We start from the raw sequence: 18,619 nt of genomic DNA on the forward strand, positions 1-18,619 counted from the left end.
CATTTTTACTACAGGTAAGTTTTTAACCTTGGTATGTCATTTTCTATTTTTAGTGATGGACTATGACCCAGTAAAAACATATTACTCTTTTACTGAAAAGGTGCATGGTTAACTCCAAAGGCTATTCTAGACCAGCATGGATGGGATTGTAGAAATTGTAGGGATTGTAGAAAAATATAAACTTTAGTATACACAGTTTTGTGACAAATGCTTGCTAATGACATTCTAAGTAAAGCAGCTTCTAAGGGGCTATTGAGATGTAAAGCAGCTTCTAAGGGGCTATTAAGCAGCTTCTAAAGAGGCCATACAAAGGGCAGGGCAGGCGGGCCCAGGTACACTAAACATTCCAAGAAGGGAGTGGCCCCCACCTGGTTCCAGGAACTGGCTAGTACCTTATCTAAGAGCCTACTGGCCAGGCCCCAGGGAAGATATATGATTGAGAGAAGCGCCGTTCCTTATCGGAGGTACCAGCCTGCTAAAGCCCACCTGTAAATCTAAAGGGGGCACAGATCTAGATCTATTGGGGTGCCAGCCTGCTAAAGTCTGCCCATAAATCCAAGGGCACCACAGATAACCAACAATTCATCCTGTCATAAAGATCTGTTCATGAAAAACTGTACAAAATGTGCTTGTATTGTAAACTGGGGGCTGCTTTTGTCCTGGAGATGAAGTGGCCCCAGCATGCTGGAATAATAAAACCTCATGTTTATTGCAACGGCCTCTAACTCGTGGTCCTTGACTCGAGGTGAGCCACCCCGATGTGTGGGATTTGTGCATGGTGCACGGGTCTTACATTTTCGGGGGCTTGTCTGGGATTCGGCTCACTCTCTCTGGGACCAGAGACTGGAGAACGGAGGATTGCTTGAGCAAGGTACTGCGGTTGTCTGTCTGACTGTGTATGCTTTTTGTTGTCTGCTGTAAGCTGTCTGTTATAATCTGGTTTCGGTGGCTCCAGGACAGTCATTGGTCTGGTTTCGGTGGCTCTGGGATGGAATCACTGGTCTGATTTTAGATTTTCTGAGGCTCTGAGGCGGAGACATCTGTAGTGGCCAAGCGGCAGGTAGACGTACCGGCACGTGGCAGCCACAGGAATCCTGGAGGACGCTCCAGATTACTCTGTGGGAGACAAACAAGTTCGGCTCCATGGGAGATCTCTAGGAAAGAGACCCCTCCCGAGTTCTCTGATAATCTGGTTGTGGCGCTCGTGGCAGGGGCGCATCAGTGTTTTGGTTTTTGTTTGTCTAGTTGCGTATGTGTGGGGACTGACGATTTCCTGGGACGACATGGGGCAGACTGTCTCAACCCCTTTAAGTCTGACTCTAAAATGCTGGACTGATGTAAAGGACAGAGCTAATAATTTGTCTGTGCAGGTTAGAAGGAATAAATGGACCACACTGTGTTCATTGGAGTGGCCGACTTTCCAACTCGGCTGGCCCGCTGAAGGTTCCTTCTCTCCGCCATTGATTACAGCAGTAAAAAGGAAAATTTTCAGTTCTGCAAGTCACCCAGACCAGATACCTTATATCGTTGTCTGGGAAGATCTAGTCACGGATCCTCCTCTGTGGGTCCGTCCCTTTGTTCCCTTAACAGGTCCAACGGCTGTATTTGCTCTCCGAGAAGTAAAAAAGAAACCGGAGGTCCTGCCGTCCACTGACCCAGACTGGCTTCTTTCTGATCCCCCTCCACCTCCCTATCCTCCTACTCTCAGATCACAGGCGCCTGGCCGTCAGCTCTGCCAGAGGACCCACCAGAAAATGAATCCGAGGGAGGGCCTGCTCAAGGGACATGCAGTAAACAAGTGGCCTCTCCGGAGGCAATCCCTATCTTCCCCATGCGGGCTTATGGCCCTCCTGATGAAGAGGGCAACCAGCCCTTACAGTACTGGCCTTTCTCCTCTTCTGATCTTTACAACTGGAAAACTCAAAATCCCCCTTTCTCTGAAAACCCCCAGGGTCTCACTAACCTTGTAGAATCTCTCCTCTTTACTCATCAGCCCACCTGGGATGATTGCCAGCAGCTCCTCCAGGTCCTGTTCACCACCGAGGAAAAACAACGAATCCTCCTGGAGGCTCGAAAGAATGTGCCAGGAGACGATGGGCGACCTACTCTCCTTCCTGATGTTATAGATGCAGGGTTCCCGTTGATCAGACCAAACTGGGATTTCAACTCAGCAGAAGGTAGGGAGCACCTGAAGGTCTATCGCCAGGCTCTAGTGGCAGGTCTCAGAGGGGCAACAAAATGCCCCACCAATTTGACTAAGGTAAGAGAGATAATTCAGGGGCCCGATGAGTCTTCCTCCCAGCATTTCTGGAGAGCCTCATGGAGGCATTCAGTCGGTTTACCCCATCTGATCCTGGTAGTGAAGAGCATAAGGCTACAGTGAGGGTTGCTTTTATTGACCAGTCTAGTAGAGACATGAGGAAGAAACTGCAGAAGCTTGAAGAGTTGCAAGATAAGTCATTGAGGGAATTAGTGCAGGTGGCTGAAAAAGTTTATCATAATAGAGAGTCAGAAGAAGAAAAAGAAATAAAAAGAGAAAAGCGCCAAGAAAGAAATTTTCACAAAATTCTGGCCACTGTAGTTAGGGAAGCTAGGGAGCCTAATAAGACAGCACCAGGCAGCAAAAAGGGACCCCTGGCAAAGGATCAATGTGCGTACTGTAAGGAGAGAGGACACTGGGTTTGAAACTGCCCTAGGAAAAAGAAAGAGCCTCAGGGCCCCAAAGTCTGGGCCCTGCAGGAGGTCAGTGACTAGAGGGGACGGGGTTCGGATCCCCTCCCCGAACCGAGGGTAACTCTCGAAGTGGAGGGTAAGCCGACTCAGTTCGTGGTAGACACTGGAGCCGAAAACTCAGTATTACTGCGAGCAAATGGACCTCTTCTCAAGGGGAAGTCTTGGATACAAGGGACTACAGGGTACAAACAGTACCCATGGACTACCTGGAGAACAGTGGACCTAGGCGTGGGCCCGCTATCCCACTCGTTCATGGTCATTCCTGAGTGCCCCTACCCACTGCTGGGAAGAGATCTCCTCACCAAAATGGGTGCTCAAATTCATTTTGACCCTGAGGGACCTCGGGTGCTAAATCGGCAAGGAAAGCCTCTCCAGATACTAACTCTCAGGTTAGAAGATGAATACCAATTGTTTGAAAAGCAATGGTGGGAGACTGGACAGATGGATTGGTGGTTAGAAAACTACCCCCGGGCATGGGCAAAAACTGCAGGCATAGGGAAAGCTAAAAACCGGCCCCCCATCCATGTAGAACTAAAGGCTCAAGCCAGTCCTATAGCTGTCCGACAATACCCAATGTCCCAAGAAGCACGCGAAGGCATCAGACACCACATTGGCCATTTACTTCAACTGGGGATCCTAAGGAAGTGCCAATCAGCCTGGAACACGCCCTTGCTGCCGGTCCAAAAGCCTGGGACTAATGACTACCGACCTGTCCAAGATCTCCGAGAGGTAAACAAACGTGTGGCCAACCTCTATGCCACCGTCCCTAATCCCTACAATCTTTTAAGTTCTTCACCTCCAGACAGGACCTGGTACTCGGTACTGGATCTCAAAGATGCATTCTTCTGTTTGCCGCTAACTGCAAAAAGTCAAGATTACTTTGCTTTCGAGTGGAAAGATTCAGAGATTGGCCTTAACAGGGCAACTTACATGGACTCGCCTGCCTCAAGGATTCAAAAACTCGCCCACCATCTTTGATGAGGCCCTCCACCAGGACTTAGCCATGTTCCGGGCCTCTAATCCCCAGGTAACTTTGTATGTAGATGACCTCCTCCTGGCGGCGGCCGACAAGGAACTGTGTCTGGAAGGAACTAAGCGTCTCCTTATGGAGTTGGGAGAACTGGGCTATTGAGCCTCTGCCAAAAAGACTCAGATCTGCAAGTGACGGGTCAATTACCTGGGGTACCTTCTTAAAGACGGAAAAAGATGGTTGTCAGAGGCCAGAAAAGAGACAGTGTTTCACATTCTGCCACCCTCTAACCCAAGACAAGTCAGAGAATTTTTAGGTACTGCTGGGTTCTGCCGCCTGCGGATACCTGGTTTGGCTGAGATGGCAGCCCCATTGTATCCCCTCACTAAGGACAGTCAGCCCTTCAAATGGGGAAAAGAGGAGCAACAGGCTTTTGACAACATTAAGACAGCCTTAATGTCTGCACCGGCTTTGGGGCTCCCCGATGTAACTAAGCCCTTCCACCTGTATGTGGCAGAAAATAAGGTGTTGCAAAGGGGGTCCTGACTCAACGACTGGGGCCCTGGAAAAGGCCTGTAGCATATCTGTCTAAAAAACTAGACCCAGTAGCCTCGGGGTGGCCAGCTTGTCTAAGAATCATAGCAGCAGTCGCAGTTCTGGTAAAAGATGCTGACAAGTTGACTATGGGACAGAGTTTGGTAATCTCGGCACCTCATGCCTTAGAGAGTATTGTCTGCCAGCCCCCTGACTGCTGGCTCACAAATGCTCGCATGACTCACTATCAGACTCCGTTACTGAATTCAGACCGGGTTACTTTTGCTCCCCTGGTGAGCTTAAATCCAGCCACATTGCTACCAGACCCGGACTTTGACCCCCCCCATCCATGACTGCCAACAAGTGCTTGCTGAGGCACATGGATGGCGAAAAGACTTGTCAGATCAGCCTCTGACGGATGCTGAAGGAGTACGAAAGGCAGGAGCTGCTATAGTAGACGGCCAGAACCTGATATGGGCACAGAGCTTACCTGCCGGGACGTCCACCCAGAAGGCAGAACTCATCACCCTCACGAAAGCCCTTGAACTAGGAGAAGGCAAAAGAATCAACATCTATACGGACAGCAGGTATGCCTTTGCCACTGCCCATGTGCACGGTGCTATCTATCAACAGCGGGGTCTGCTAACTTCTGGAGGGAAAGAAATCAAAAACAAGGCAGAGATCGTAGCCCTGCTAGAGGCCCTTCACAGACCACTAAAAGTGAGTATTATACACTGCCCAGGCCACCAAAAAGGGGATTCCCCCATCGCCAGGGGAAACAACTTGGCCGATTCAGAGGCAAGGGCGGCAGCCCACGGGTCCTCTTCTATTTTGTTGGTTAATGTCCCTGAACCAGAAAAGCCTGAATTTAAATACTCAGATGAGGACGTAGCAGTGATCTCAAGGGACTCTAATAACCATTTTGATCAGGAAAAAGGGCGTTGGCATGCAGCGTCAGGCAAGCCTATCTTGCCACAAGAACAAGCCCGCGCCATGATCAAACAAATGCATCAATGGACTCATCTGGGAGTAAACAAACTGACCCAGACTGCCCTGAGGACAGAATATCATATCATATGGCTAAGACAATTAGCAGAGCAGATAGTTAAAAGCTGTGTACCTTGTCAAAAAGTAAATGTTTGTAAAAATACAGCGGGACCTGGCAAGAGACTTAGGGGAGACAGACCAGGGGTGAATTGGGAAGTAGATTTTACAGAAGTCAAGCAAGGCAGATACGGTTACAAGTATCTCCTAGTCTTTATAGACACCTTCTCCGGATGGGTGGAAGCATTCCCAACTAAACAAGAAACAGCCACCGTCGTGGTCAAGAAAATCCTGGAAGAAATCTTCCCACACTTCGGGGTGCCCAAGGTAATCGGGTCCGACAATGGACCCACTTTTGTTGCTAAGGTAAGTCAGGGAGTGGCCAGACATCTGGGGGTCAATTGGAAATTACATTGTATTTACAGACCCCAGAGTTCAGGACAAGTAGAAAGGATGAATAGAACTCTAAAAGAGACTCTGACTAAATTAACTATGGAGACTGGCGTGGACTGGGTAGTGCTCCTTCCCTTGGCCCTGTTTAGAGCTAGGAACACTCCCTCCCAGTTTAACCTGACCCCCTTTGAAATTCTCTATGGTGCCCCTGCCCCCTTGACTTTACTGGGGAACGCCTTTGAACCCACTTGCCACAGTAACAGTGACTTATATGCCAGGTTGAAGGGACTACAAGCGGTACAGAAAGAAATTTGGATGCAGCTGGCAGCCTCCTATAAGCCTGGGACCCCCGAAGTTTCTCACCAGTTCCAGGTTGGGGACACAGTCTACGCAAGGCGACACCACTCCCAGACCCTAGAGCCCCACTGGAAAGGACGTTACCTAGTGCTTTTAACAACCCCAACGGCTGTGAAGGTGGACGGGATCTCCTCTTGGATCCACGCCTCGCACGTGAAACCAGCGCCGCCAGATGACCAAGGATCGGGGGATGCCACCTGGAGAGTCCAGAGTTCCAGAGAGCACCCCTTAAGACTGAAAATTGTTCGGACACCCTAAATGTTATAAGATGAAAACTCTCCTGTTCCTCTTATGCCTAACCATTTTCTTCCAGGGCGCAAAAGCTAACAGCCCACATATTCCCAGAAACTTCACTTGGTATGTTGTAAATGGGGCGGGGGATACAATCTGGAGTCAATCCAAGGTAACTACAGGAGGATGGAGGCCTGACTTATTTCCAGATGTGTGTAAACTGGCTTTAGGAGCCCCAGGCAACTGGGATGTAGAAGGATACTTTGATGCTCACAGGCCCCCTTCTATTCCCTCCTCATCGGAGCGCCGTGGGCTTGAACCATGGGGGGGGATGCTCTACAGCAAAGCGGAGGAGTATGCTGAGTGCCCTTACCTTCTATGTGAGCCCTGGGTTCCACTGTAGCAGAGCACTAAACTATCGGTGTGGGAGCAAAGCAGATTTCTTCTGCAAAGATTGGGGCTGTGAGACCACAGGGGACACATATTGGCACCCCTCATCCTCCTGGGACTTTGTAAAGGTAACTGCTAATTATACCCACCCCTCTCCCCCTGCTGAAGGGTGGGCAGGCCGATCAGGAAGCAACAACTTTCGGTGGACACAGGTCTCTACCTGCAATGGGTGGTGTCACCCCCTCAGAGTGTCTTTCACAGAGGCAGGGAAAAAAGCTAGCAGATGGGACAAAGGATTTACATGGGGGTTAAGGTTTTATAAAGAGAGGTATGATGATGGGCTATTGTTCACCATCAAACTTAAGGTAGAAATTCAGTACACTACCATAGGCCCAAATAAATATTTAGCTCCAGTGAGACCTCCAATGGTCAAACCGAAGACTACCCCAGCACCCCTGGGTACCCGAACAGAATCCTTAGCCCCCACTAAAAAGTCAAAAACCAGGACACAAAAGAAAAGGCCCGAGCCTCCTAAACCTAGGCTTCAAGAACAATCTGGGTTATTCCGCATAATCTCTGAAGCCTTTAAGGTCTTAAATAGCACCAACCCCAATGCTACCTGCTCCTGCTGGCTTTGTTATGACGTTGCTCCCCCATATTATGAAGGAATAGCCTTCAGGAACAGAATTAAAACAACAACTGATGTCTCCAACTGTCGTTGGCAGCAACGACAGGTCAAACTCACTCTGTCAGCTGTCACGGGGCAAGGAACATGTGTGGGAAAGATCCCCTCCTCACACAACCAGCTGTGCAATCAGACACTTAACTTGACGAGGTGGTCAGGTGACACATATCTGTTGCCCCCTCTGGGGGGATGATGGTCTTGTGCTACTGGGATTACACCCTGCGTTAGCTCAAAGGTCCTGAAAGAAACCCAGGATTTCTGTGTCCTAGTTCGGTTGCTACCTCGGTTCATTTATCATCCCTACGAAGAGCTATTATCATATTGGGATAAAAATAATGGGATCTACCGGACTAAAAGAGAGCCCTTAAGTATCACGCTCTCTGTCCTCTTAGGCTTAGGATTGGGAGCAGCTGGGGCAGCAACAGGAGCCTCAGCTCTAGTAATTCAGCATCAGAATTACCAAAGTTTGCAGGCAGCCATAGATGCTGATATTAAAGAAATAGAAAATTCTATTACTAAGCTACAAGAGTCCCTCGCCTCCCTTTCTGAGGTGGTCCTGCAAAACAGAACGGGGCTAAATCTCTTGTTCCTTTAGCAAGGGGGGCTGTGCACCACATTACGAGAAGAATGCTGTTTCTACATTGATCATTCAGGGGTAATTAAAGACTCCATGGCTAAAATTAGAGAAGACTTGGCCAAAAGAAAAGGAGAAAGAGATCAAAATCAAGGATGGTTTGAATCATGGTTCAACTCCTCCCCATGGCTCACAACCCTCGTATCTACTCTGTTAGGACCATTAATAATTTTAATGTTACTTCTGACCTTTGGTCCCTGCATTTTAAATCGCTTAGTAGCTTTTGTTAAAGAATGTGTTAGTACTGTCCAGATTATGATGTTAAGACAACAATATCGGGAAGTAAACCAACAAGAAACAAGTATTTCATGATTGATATAAGCACAAGAAAAAAGGGGAGGGAGTTGTAGGGACTGTAGAAATTGTAGGGATTGTAGAAAAATATAAACTTTAGTATACACAGTTTTGTGACAAATGCTTGCTAATGACATTCTAAGTAAAGCAGCTTCTAAGGGGCTATTAAGCAGCTTCTAAGGGGCTATTGAGATGTAAAGCAGCTTCTAAGGGGCTATTAAGCAGCTTCTAAAGAGGCCATACAAAGGGCAGGGCAGGCAGGCCCAGGTACTCTAAACATTCCAAGAAGGGAGTGGCCCCCACCTGGTTCCAGGAACTGGCTAGTACCTTATCTAAGAGCCTACTGGCCAGGCCCCAGGGAAGATATATGATTGAGAGAAGCGCCATTCCTTATCAGAGGTACCAGCCTGCTAAAGCCCACCTGTAAATCTAAAGGCGCCACAGATCTAGATCTATTGGGGTGCCAGCCTGCTAAAGTCTGCCCATAAATCCAAGGGCACCACAGATAACCAACAACTCATTCTGTCATAAAGATCTGTTCAGGAAAAACTGTATAAAAGGTGCTTGTATTGTAAACTGGGGGCCACTTTTGTCCTGGAGACGAAGTGACCCCAGCATGCTGGAATAATAAAATCTCATGTTTTTTGCAATGGCCTCTAACTCGTGGTCCTTGTGAGGTGAGCCACCCCGATGTGTGGGATTTGTGCATGGTGCACGGGTCTTACATTTAACCTTTAACAACTAATTCTCTAGTGAAAGAGGAAGCTCCAGTTCCAGCACACTTGGCTGTTTTGCATGACATGGATGAGTAGTGACATTTTCCCTGTCTTTTCTGCCGATGCTCTGCTCGGTCTTCCAGGTGTGTTATCCTTGCTTGGGTTGGTTAGGAATAAATTGAAGGAGCATATGTTCTATGTACCTTTTCAGATATTTATCAGTAAACACAAACTGAAATAAAAACCAAAATCTATACTGGTATGATGAAACCAACAATCTCATCCAATGCTAACTGTATCAATATGATTGCTAGAAATAAATTGGCAATATATAGCAAATGTTAGTAAAAGTACTTTAATTTTGTAATCCCAATTTTTGACAAGTGTTCTAGGAAATAATTGAAAATATGAAAGATACATTATCAGTGTAAAGATATTCCCTGAAATGTTATTTGTTTTAGTAAAAAGTGGATATGGCCTACATGTGAAATTAACTCAGTGGTTAAAAAATGCCTATTTGGTGTGATATTATGCAGCCATTATATAAATACATATACCAAGTAAGAGAACAAAGCCTCTAACAAGTGATAAAGGAAGGATATAAAATTTAATATATAATATAGATAGAATTATTTCCAAAAAGTTTTACCAAAAAAATCCTGGATCGTGAATGATGTTTTAATATATTTTAATCATTTTGTATAATGTCATGTATAATATGTTATAATAAAAGTAAAAAAAAAAAAAAAGGCCTTTGTAAAGCAGGCAGAAAAATGTCAGACCCAGTGCCTTTTAGTTGCTTTAGTATGTGGGAAGATTGTGCATAAGGCTCCTTTTAGCTCCATGCTTGAGCTAGGAAGGCTAATCCTGCTGAAGGTCATCTTGGAAACGGCACCATAAGCATAGAAAAACAGTGAGTACCTTCCTACATTCTAGCAAGAATTGAGATAAAGAATCTAGAAAAAAATTGAGAAAGGACCAAGTCTCATACAGCAACTACTTCTCACACCTTTCTGCATTGTGACTTTCCATAATTCTCTCTCATCTATTCATGGGTCAAATTTATACGTTCAGATTATTCATTTAATTTTACTGCTTAAAATGATAATAGACTAAGGCAGATTATAGAAACTACTTCTTCATACTAGAAATTAATTTCCTAGATGATTAATATTGAACAATATTTGGAACATATAATTTACAAAGCATATTACAATACCTAAATAATATCAAATCGAATAAGGTGCAACTTTACAATATTTATTTAGCTTGCTATCTAAAATACTTGTCTATTTGAAGTTTTTGTGCAAGAGCTGTTATCAAACCTTCTTTGCTTATCACATGATGAAAAAATCCAAGTGGATATCCCTCCATTTTTACTCAATCTTTCCTACACCTGTTCCTTATAGAGGAAGGATCTTATATGACAACTCTATAAATTTGCATGTATCCAGGGCATAGTTACTTCTAATTAATTGTGATTATTTTTGTTGTTTTATAAAATAGTTCTCCACAGTAGACATTCATATTGGTAAAAGCAAAATCAAGTGGTACATCAAACTACAGAATCCATTATGGTCATATTTATGATCATTTTTACAAACAAAAAACAAACAAAAATATCTCATTCCTTCTACTTCATTTGGCCCTCTTCTTCAGACATACTTAAGAAAGCCTTTATCAGTGGCCACCATTGTACTGTTTTCTTCCTCATTTAACTCAGCCCTCAAAGCAGAGAAGGAAGTTGCATGTACTTCTCCGGGATTTTGCAAGACATTACATCACAAAGGTTGCTCGCAAGAAAGAAGCTTTTTGTTTTTGGCGGCTGGCAGGTTCAGGGATCTTAACCTGTGACTTTGGTATTACAAGGCTGTGCTCTAACCAACTGAGCTAACTGGCCAGCCCACAAAGAAGCTTCTCAATCTTCGCACCATGGCCTCTGGGAAAAGAGGCAGGGATCTGCACTGACTCATCATTAACCTGCGATAAAATGGTGTTCTTTTCCAACCTGCCAATTTCTCAAAGTCAGGCAATGTTTCTTCCTGTGTTCATAAATTTCTTACCATGGCGGGAGAAAAAACTTTCTTAAGTGTACCCACTATTCTTTTATAAACATTTAATACTTTTATAAACATTTAGTAGTTCAGAAGTCCTGGTAAATTGAATTTACTTCACATATATGTTTTTCCATTCAATGCTGATTTTGAGTATTTTGAGCTCCTTTCCCAGCCCTGGCGGATCCGTGTAAGAGTTCTGTCTATGCATGGCATGATGAGGATAAACTTGATCACCAGCACGGTGCAAGGAATGATCAGGGCTAATATGTAGGCTGAAGGAAGATACCATTTGAGAGCTGAAGGGCTGAGGAACTTCTTTCCGCCATATACCAAGGTGTGGGCTGTGCACAAGATCAGGGTCAAATAGCCCAGTTTGGACTATAAGCAAGAAACAAAAAATGCACATTAACATTATTTACATCTAAGCCAAGGAAGGATATTTGTCAACAACCACAAACATTTGAAACCTGTAATTTTTTAATGCTAAAATCAATCTTTACCCTTTAATTAATAGACAATAAAAATGACAACAACAAAAAAGAGGAAAAAAAATGTGGCTGATTTTCCCATTAGCAAATATACCACGACATTGATTTACAAGCCATTCTCAGGCCTGTGTGAAGTCATAAAACTTTATCGAAGTACACAGAAAAGGACATGCTTGAAAACTAACAAACCAAATTCTTTGATTGGAAGAAGTGGTAAAATAAAGAACATAATGACACAGACTGAGTGCATTTCAAACTAAAAGAAGCATAGCACCTTACCAAAAAAGTCTCTTATGTATTAAAGGAGAGACAAAATAACTTTTTAAAAAAATGGAGGGGCTTTTCAAGTCAGATATGAACTTCTTATTATATATATTAATTTAAACTTTAAAATGAATCAAATGCAGATATAAACAATACAATATCCAAATAAAAGAATTATTTAAGTGCTGTTTTAAACAACAAAATAAAGGTGATTTAAAAGAAAAATGAGCAAGGAATAAAAAATAATTTTACATTTATTATTTATTCATTTATCTATTGAAACATAATCGATTATATAAATCTGTGGGGTACAGAGTTGAATATCAGTACCTGTGTGCAAGATGTGATGCTCAAATCAGGATAGTTAGTATATCCAACATTACACAATGTAATAGTTTTGTGGCCCTTTACCAATCTCTTGCTAACCCGTCTCCTCTTCCCCCTTTCCCACTGAAATCTGTAATATTTAGGACACTGTGCTAAGTACTGAAAAAAGCTTACAAATGACATGGTAGCTTCATCTTAACATGGCTGGATGGAAAAGTTTCCCAGGAATAAACTCTTCTCAGTTTGAATAAATAATGTACCTTGCCTCTGTACCTAATGGTAAAACTCTTTTATCACCTTTTCTAGAGGTCAGAGATGAATAAGGTGCATCATGACCTCAAGAAGCACCACATTAGTAGATGCTACTGACTAAAAGCAGATACTAGCTAATTTCTATACCAATAAGGAGCAATTAGCAAACTTGTCGATTTGTTTTGGTCTAAACACAATGTTTATTTCTGTCCTAATGGGTTAAATAAAAATGTTATCATCATCAGAAAATGTAGACTGCATTTGGTCCCTGGGAGTAAAAAAATACAAAGACTTGAAATTCAAATAGTTCTATAAAATTCAAACCTAATTTCAATGACTAATGGTCTATTTTATTATACTGGTTCACAAAGAGCATGCATCAGAATCATCTGGAGAGCTTATTAAAACGAGTTGCTGAGCCACACCTCCAGAGCTTCTGATTCAGTAGGTCTGGTTGTGGCCTGGGGCTTTGTGTATCTAACATGTTCCCAGGGGATGCTGCTGTTGCTGGTCTGGTGACATATTTTGTAGACTACTGGTCTACAAGAATAGTTACTATGTAGCTTTAATGAGGTGTCTGGTGGTTGACATGTGGGAAAAGATGTTTTCCCTTTTACAGATCAGCAGTAAGTCTGGTGTGACGATGTCTATCAAATCTGGCTTCAAAGGTTTTAAACTTTATTTCAGTATCCTCCTTTCCATAGCAATATGTACATGTTGTAAGGTTAATCTTTAGAAGGTGAAATTTTGTCTGTGGGTTTCTTTTTACCTTGCACCTAGTACATCTCCACATAAAGTTTAGTAGTTCTTGATGCTTTTCACTCTATAGTCTTAGCTGTGCCTCTGGGAGCAGTCGGGATTCTTGGTAAGGGATGCCCTACTAGGAAATCAAACCATTACGAAATCTGCCTGAGTTTAAAGTTTTCCAATTTGAATTTTTAAAACGAGATTGCTAGGGAAGTAATGGAGCAAAATGAAAAATTAGGCATGATATGAGAAAACAATGAGAATATTTGTAAAATTATACTCATTTGCAATGTAAAGAAAATTAAATCTTGAAGTCCTTACCTGGACAAATCGGAACTCTCTCCAGTTGACCTTGTTGCTAACTGATGGCAAGGAAGTGATTCCCAAAAGTACAAACAGAAAAAAACCAAGGATTCCCAAAGCTATATATGAATCATTAAGCCAGGCTGAAGAGGTAATAAATGGATCCTCTTTTTTGGATATTGCCTAAGAAAATTATAAGCAATTAAAAAAAAATTACATTTTTTACAAACTGTCCCACACTCTTAAGGAGACTGAAAAATACCATTGCATAGGTTATTTTCTTAAAGCAAATTGTATGGCATTTCTTAATAATCATTTAAAAGTAATTGTGGAGAAAAATACACTTAGATATTATATATATATATACATATACACATATATGTGTGTGTATATATATATACACATTATATAAATATACACACACACACTTTTTTTTTTTTGGTAGAAAAAGTAATTGGTTTTGTTGGGACTTTATTTATAATACTTGACTCCCTGAGTTGTGTAAGGAGTTTTAAGGTACCGTGTAAATCCTAAAACACAGTAAACATTACATTCTTAACCATATGGCTTTTTGTTCCCAAGCAAAACTAGATGCTCTCAAATGATTACATCAGAACTCTGTTTTTCTGCTTTATATGTTGATTATTGACACCTACAAAGTTTGGTTCTTTCATGTTTGTTATGTCATAATATGGCATCAAGTCTGTCACACCACAGGTTGAGAGGAATCAGGCAAGCCCTGGTAGTGTGACTCTTACCCAAGGAATTAGGCCCTTGTAGTGTAACTCTTTCCTATGCATTTGTTAAGGAAATAATGTAGCATCATCAATGAGTTATTGAATAGTAATCTTTGAGACTGCACTAAAATCAATCAAAACCCAATATTTCTAAATTAGACCTGACATACCACTTCCTCTGGCAATGATTTAAGACTCCTTGAGCTGATTCTTTCTGAATCTTCTGACTATGATAAGATAGTATTTGACATTTGTTCAGAATTGTTTAGTTTTCTAGTTATTGAGGAAAACTTCCCAGAAGTCAAACATTAAGAGAGCTATAAGCACCCTTTTGTAAATTTGTTTGTGTTGCTTGGCACATATTTAAGCAGCCCCCTTACTTACAATATGGTTAGTTTTCACTTCCAAAAGGAAGTAGCATGCATAAAAATAGAAGCTTGAAAACACATTAGTTTACAATTATTGACTACCACCCAAAGAAATTCAAGTAGGTGTCAGGTTTCCGGAGCCCCCAAATCTGTCAGTTTGTTAGTATCCCAGTGAGCCCTGGGAATACAGATCCTGACCCAAGTGAACCTGGGAATGTAAATTTTATCCTTGATAGTTGTGTGAGATCTTAATTGGATTCATTAAGAAAAAAAGCCAAAAAAAAAGACATGATGTTTCTGATTATAGTTACTTTAAAAAATAAAGATGTTTAGAAGAGTAATTTTCTACAATTGTGAAATGGAATATTATGTAGCAAGATTCCTTTTTGATTTAAGGAGTAGGGGACATGCAGCTAGAGGTGGCCCCTCCCCACTCCTTGGACCCAGAGGGGAGCACCAGCCCATGGGGTCTGACCTGCCGAGGTGAGCCCAGCAGAACTGCGCAGTGCTAGGTGCTCATTCTGCTACCACAGATTCTGGAACAGGACCCAAAGTGGTTTAACATAACCACCACCACACCTACTGTCAAGCAAAGACAATTCACCACCGCAGCAGCAACCAGGGCCACTCCACAGCCAGCCTCAGTGTAACAGAAGAAGCAAACCCTCTACCAAATGACTAAATGTTAACAAAAAAATTACTGGAAGTACAAACAAACAAGAAGAAATGACACCATCAAAAGAATACAGTTATGCTCTGAAGTCAGACTGCATGGAACAGGGAATCCTTGAAATGTCTGAAAAAGAATTCCATGCAATTATCTTAAGAAAATGTGAAGAAATAAAGGAAGACTCAATTAGAGAACACAATGAAACAAGAAAAAATATCCAGAATATGAACGAGGAAATCTACAAAGAGATTAATACCTTAAAAAAGAGTGTAGCAGAACTTCTAGAAATGAAAGATTCACTGAATGAAATAAAAAACACAACTGAGAGCTTGAGCAGCAGGGTAGAGCAAGCAGAAGAAAGAGTTTCAGAGCTTGAAGATAGTCTTTTTGAAATAACTCAGGCAGACAAAAAAAAAAAAAGGAAAAAAGAATTTAAAATAATGAGGAAAACCTAAGAGAGATAGCAGACAACCTCAAGTGCTCTAACATCTAAATCATGGGTATTCCTGAAGGGGAAGAGAAAGGAAAAGGTATTGAAAACCTATTCAAGGAAATAGTAACAGAAAACTTCCCAGGTGTAGGGTGAGATACAGACCTTCAGATCCAGGAAGCTCAAAGGTCTCCAAACAGATTCAATCCAAAAAGATCCTCCCCAAGACACATTATGGTTAAATTTGCAAAGCTCAAAGACACAGAATTCTACAAGCAGCAAGAGAAAAGCGTCAGGTCACTTATAGGTGCACCCCCATCAAGCTAACCGCAGACTTCTCAACCAAAACCCTGCAGGCCAGAAGAAAGTGGAATGATATATTCAAAATACTAAAAGAAAAATGTTGCCAGCCAAGAATTCTTTACTCAGCAAGGCTCTCCTTCAGAAATGAGGGAGAAATAGTGTATTTCCTAGACAAACAAAAGTTGTATGAGTTCACCGCCACACGACCAGCTCTGCAAGAAATTCTCAAGGTAGTCATTCATCTGGAATCTGAGTAATGGTGACCACCATCACAAATATACAGAAAGAGCAAAACCCAAAAATGTCAGTAAGAAAGAGAAAGAAGCTAAATCATCCCACCTTAAATTCCCAACTAACATTGAAGAAGAGAAATAAAAGGGAAAATAATGATCAAAAGATATTTAAATCATCTGAACAAGAAGCAATTAAATGACAAGAATTAAGCAACACTTGCCAATAACTACCTTAAATGTGAATGGCCTAAACTCTCCATTCAAAAGACACAGACTGACTGATTGTATTAAAAAGCTAGACCTAAGTGTATGCTGTCTTCAAGAGACCCACCTCACCTTTAGAGACACACATAGACTAAAAGTGAAAGGATGGAAAAAGATATACCATGCAAATAAAAACCAAAAATGAGCAGGAGTAGCTATTCTTATATTGGACAAAATAGGCTGTAAACCAAAAAACATAAAAAGAGATAAAGAAGGACACTATATAATGATAAAGGGATCTATCCAGCCAGAAGACATAACAATCATAAACATGTATGCACCCAATACTGGAGCACCCAAATATATAAAGCAAACACTCTTAGACGTAAAGAAAGAAATAGGACCTAATACATTAATAATGGGTGATCTGAACACCTCTCTCTCAGTATGGGACAGATCTTCCAGACAACAAGTCAACAAAGAGACACAGGATTTAATTTACACCTTAGACCAACTGGTCTTGGCAGATACATACAGGACATTTCACCCAACAACTAAAGAATACACTTTCTTCTCATTAGCTCATGGTATGCTCTCCGGGATAGACCACATATTAGGTCACAAATCTAGTCGCAGCAAATTTAAAAAAATTGAAATAATTCCAACTATCTTTTCAGATCATAATGGACTAAAATTGGAAATAAAAAATAAGCAAAACTCTGGAAGCTATACAAATACATGGAAATTAAATAATAGGCTCCTGAATGACCTATGGGTCCAAGAAGAAATTAAACAGGAAATCAAAAAATTTCTAGAAACTAATGAAAATAAAGATACATCATACCAAAACCTGTGGGATACCGCAAAAGCAGTAATAAGAGGCTAATTTATTGCAATAAATGCTTATATCAAAAGAATGGAAAGACTTCAAATAAATGACCTAACACTACACCTCAAAGAACTTGGAAAAACAACAACAATCCAAAACTAAAGGTAGTAGATGGAAAGAAATAATTAAGAGCACAGTAGAACTAAATGAAATAGAGACCCCCAAAAAACGATAGAAAAGATCAACAAAACAAAAAGTTGGTTTTTCGAGAAGATAAATAAAATAGACAAACCATTAGCTAGATTAACAACAACAAAAAAAAGACCCGAAAAAACAAAATCAGAAATGAAAAGGGAGACATTATAACCAATACCACAAAAATACAAAGAATCATTAGAGACTATTATAAATAACTGTATTACAACAAATATGAAAATCTGGAAGATATGGATAAGTTTCTAGACACACACAAACTCTCAAGACTGAACCAAGAAGAGATAGAACACATGAACAGACCAATAACAAGCAAGGAGATTAAAATGGTAATTAGCTATCTTCCATCAAAGAAAAGTCTGGGTCTCAATGATTTTATAGCTGAATTCTATCGAACTTTTAAAGAGGAGTTAATACCAATTCTTCTCAAGCTATTCCAAACAATTGAAACAGATGCTACTCTCCCAAACTCATTCTATGAGGCCAACATAACTCTGATACCAAAACCAGATACAGACACACAGACACAAAAAAGAAAATTATAGGCCAATATCCTTGATGAACCTAGATGCTAAAATCCTCAACAAAATATTAGCAATCAGAATACTGCAACATATTAAAAAAATTATATACTATGATCAAGTGGGATTCATCCCAGGGATGCAAGGATGGTTCAACATATGGAAGTCAATAAATGTGATACATCATATCAACAAACTCAAGGACAAAGAACATATGATATCTCAATAGATGCTGAAAAAGCATTTGACAAAATTCAACATCCCTTCATGATAAAGACTCAACAAATTAGGTATAGAAGGAAAATATCTCAACACAATAAAAGCCATTTATGATAAGCCCACCACCAGTATTACTCTGAATGGGGAAAAATTGAAGGCCTTTCCCCTAAGAACAGGAAGAAGACAAGGATGCCCACTCTCACCACTTCTGTTTAACATAGCACTAGAGGTACTAGCCAGAGCAATCAGGCAAGAGAAAGAAATAAAGCGAATCCAGATTGGGAAAGATGAAGTCAAACTTTCTCTATTTGCAGATGACATGATACTATATATAGAAAAACCTAGGGCCGAGCCCGTGGCGCACTTGGTAGAGTGCTGCGCTGGGAGCGTGGCGACGCTCCCGCCGCGGGTTCGGATCCTATATAGGACTGACCGGTGCACTCACTGGCTGAGTGCCGGTCACGAAAAAGAAA

At 41.6% G+C, this 18,619-nt stretch overlaps 2 protein-coding genes across 3 annotated transcripts in view; one reads left to right on the forward strand and one right to left on the reverse strand.

Moving 5' to 3' along the window:
• Nucleotides 1–1,283: 1,283 nt before the first annotated feature.
• Nucleotides 1,284–6,289, forward strand: LOC134380922 (uncharacterized). Its single transcript, XM_063101045.1, is given in 6 exon segments — nucleotides 1,284–1,311; nucleotides 1,591–1,725; nucleotides 2,834–3,645; nucleotides 3,647–3,830; nucleotides 5,391–5,647; nucleotides 5,960–6,289. Coding segments are annotated over 6 exon segments (1,746 nt in total).
• Nucleotides 6,290–11,082: 4,793 nt separating this feature from the next.
• Nucleotides 11,083–18,619, reverse strand: part of STEAP4 (STEAP4 metalloreductase) — a 28,884-nt gene continuing 21,347 nt past the window's right edge. For both annotated transcript variants that reach the window (XM_063099562.1, XM_063099563.1), the window contains 2 exons: nucleotides 13,438–13,602; nucleotides 11,083–11,416 (listed from right to left, as the gene is read on the reverse strand). In XM_063099562.1, the coding sequence (XP_062955632.1) occupies nucleotides 11,153–11,416; nucleotides 13,438–13,602 (429 nt within the window). In that variant the 3' untranslated portion in view covers nucleotides 11,083–11,152. The remainder of the gene's footprint in view (nucleotides 11,417–13,437; nucleotides 13,603–18,619) is intronic.

This window comes from Cynocephalus volans, chromosome 6 (genome assembly GCF_027409185.1).
Source record: "Cynocephalus volans isolate mCynVol1 chromosome 6, mCynVol1.pri, whole genome shotgun sequence".
In the NCBI taxonomy this organism is placed as follows: domain Eukaryota; kingdom Metazoa; phylum Chordata; class Mammalia; order Dermoptera; family Cynocephalidae; genus Cynocephalus; species Cynocephalus volans.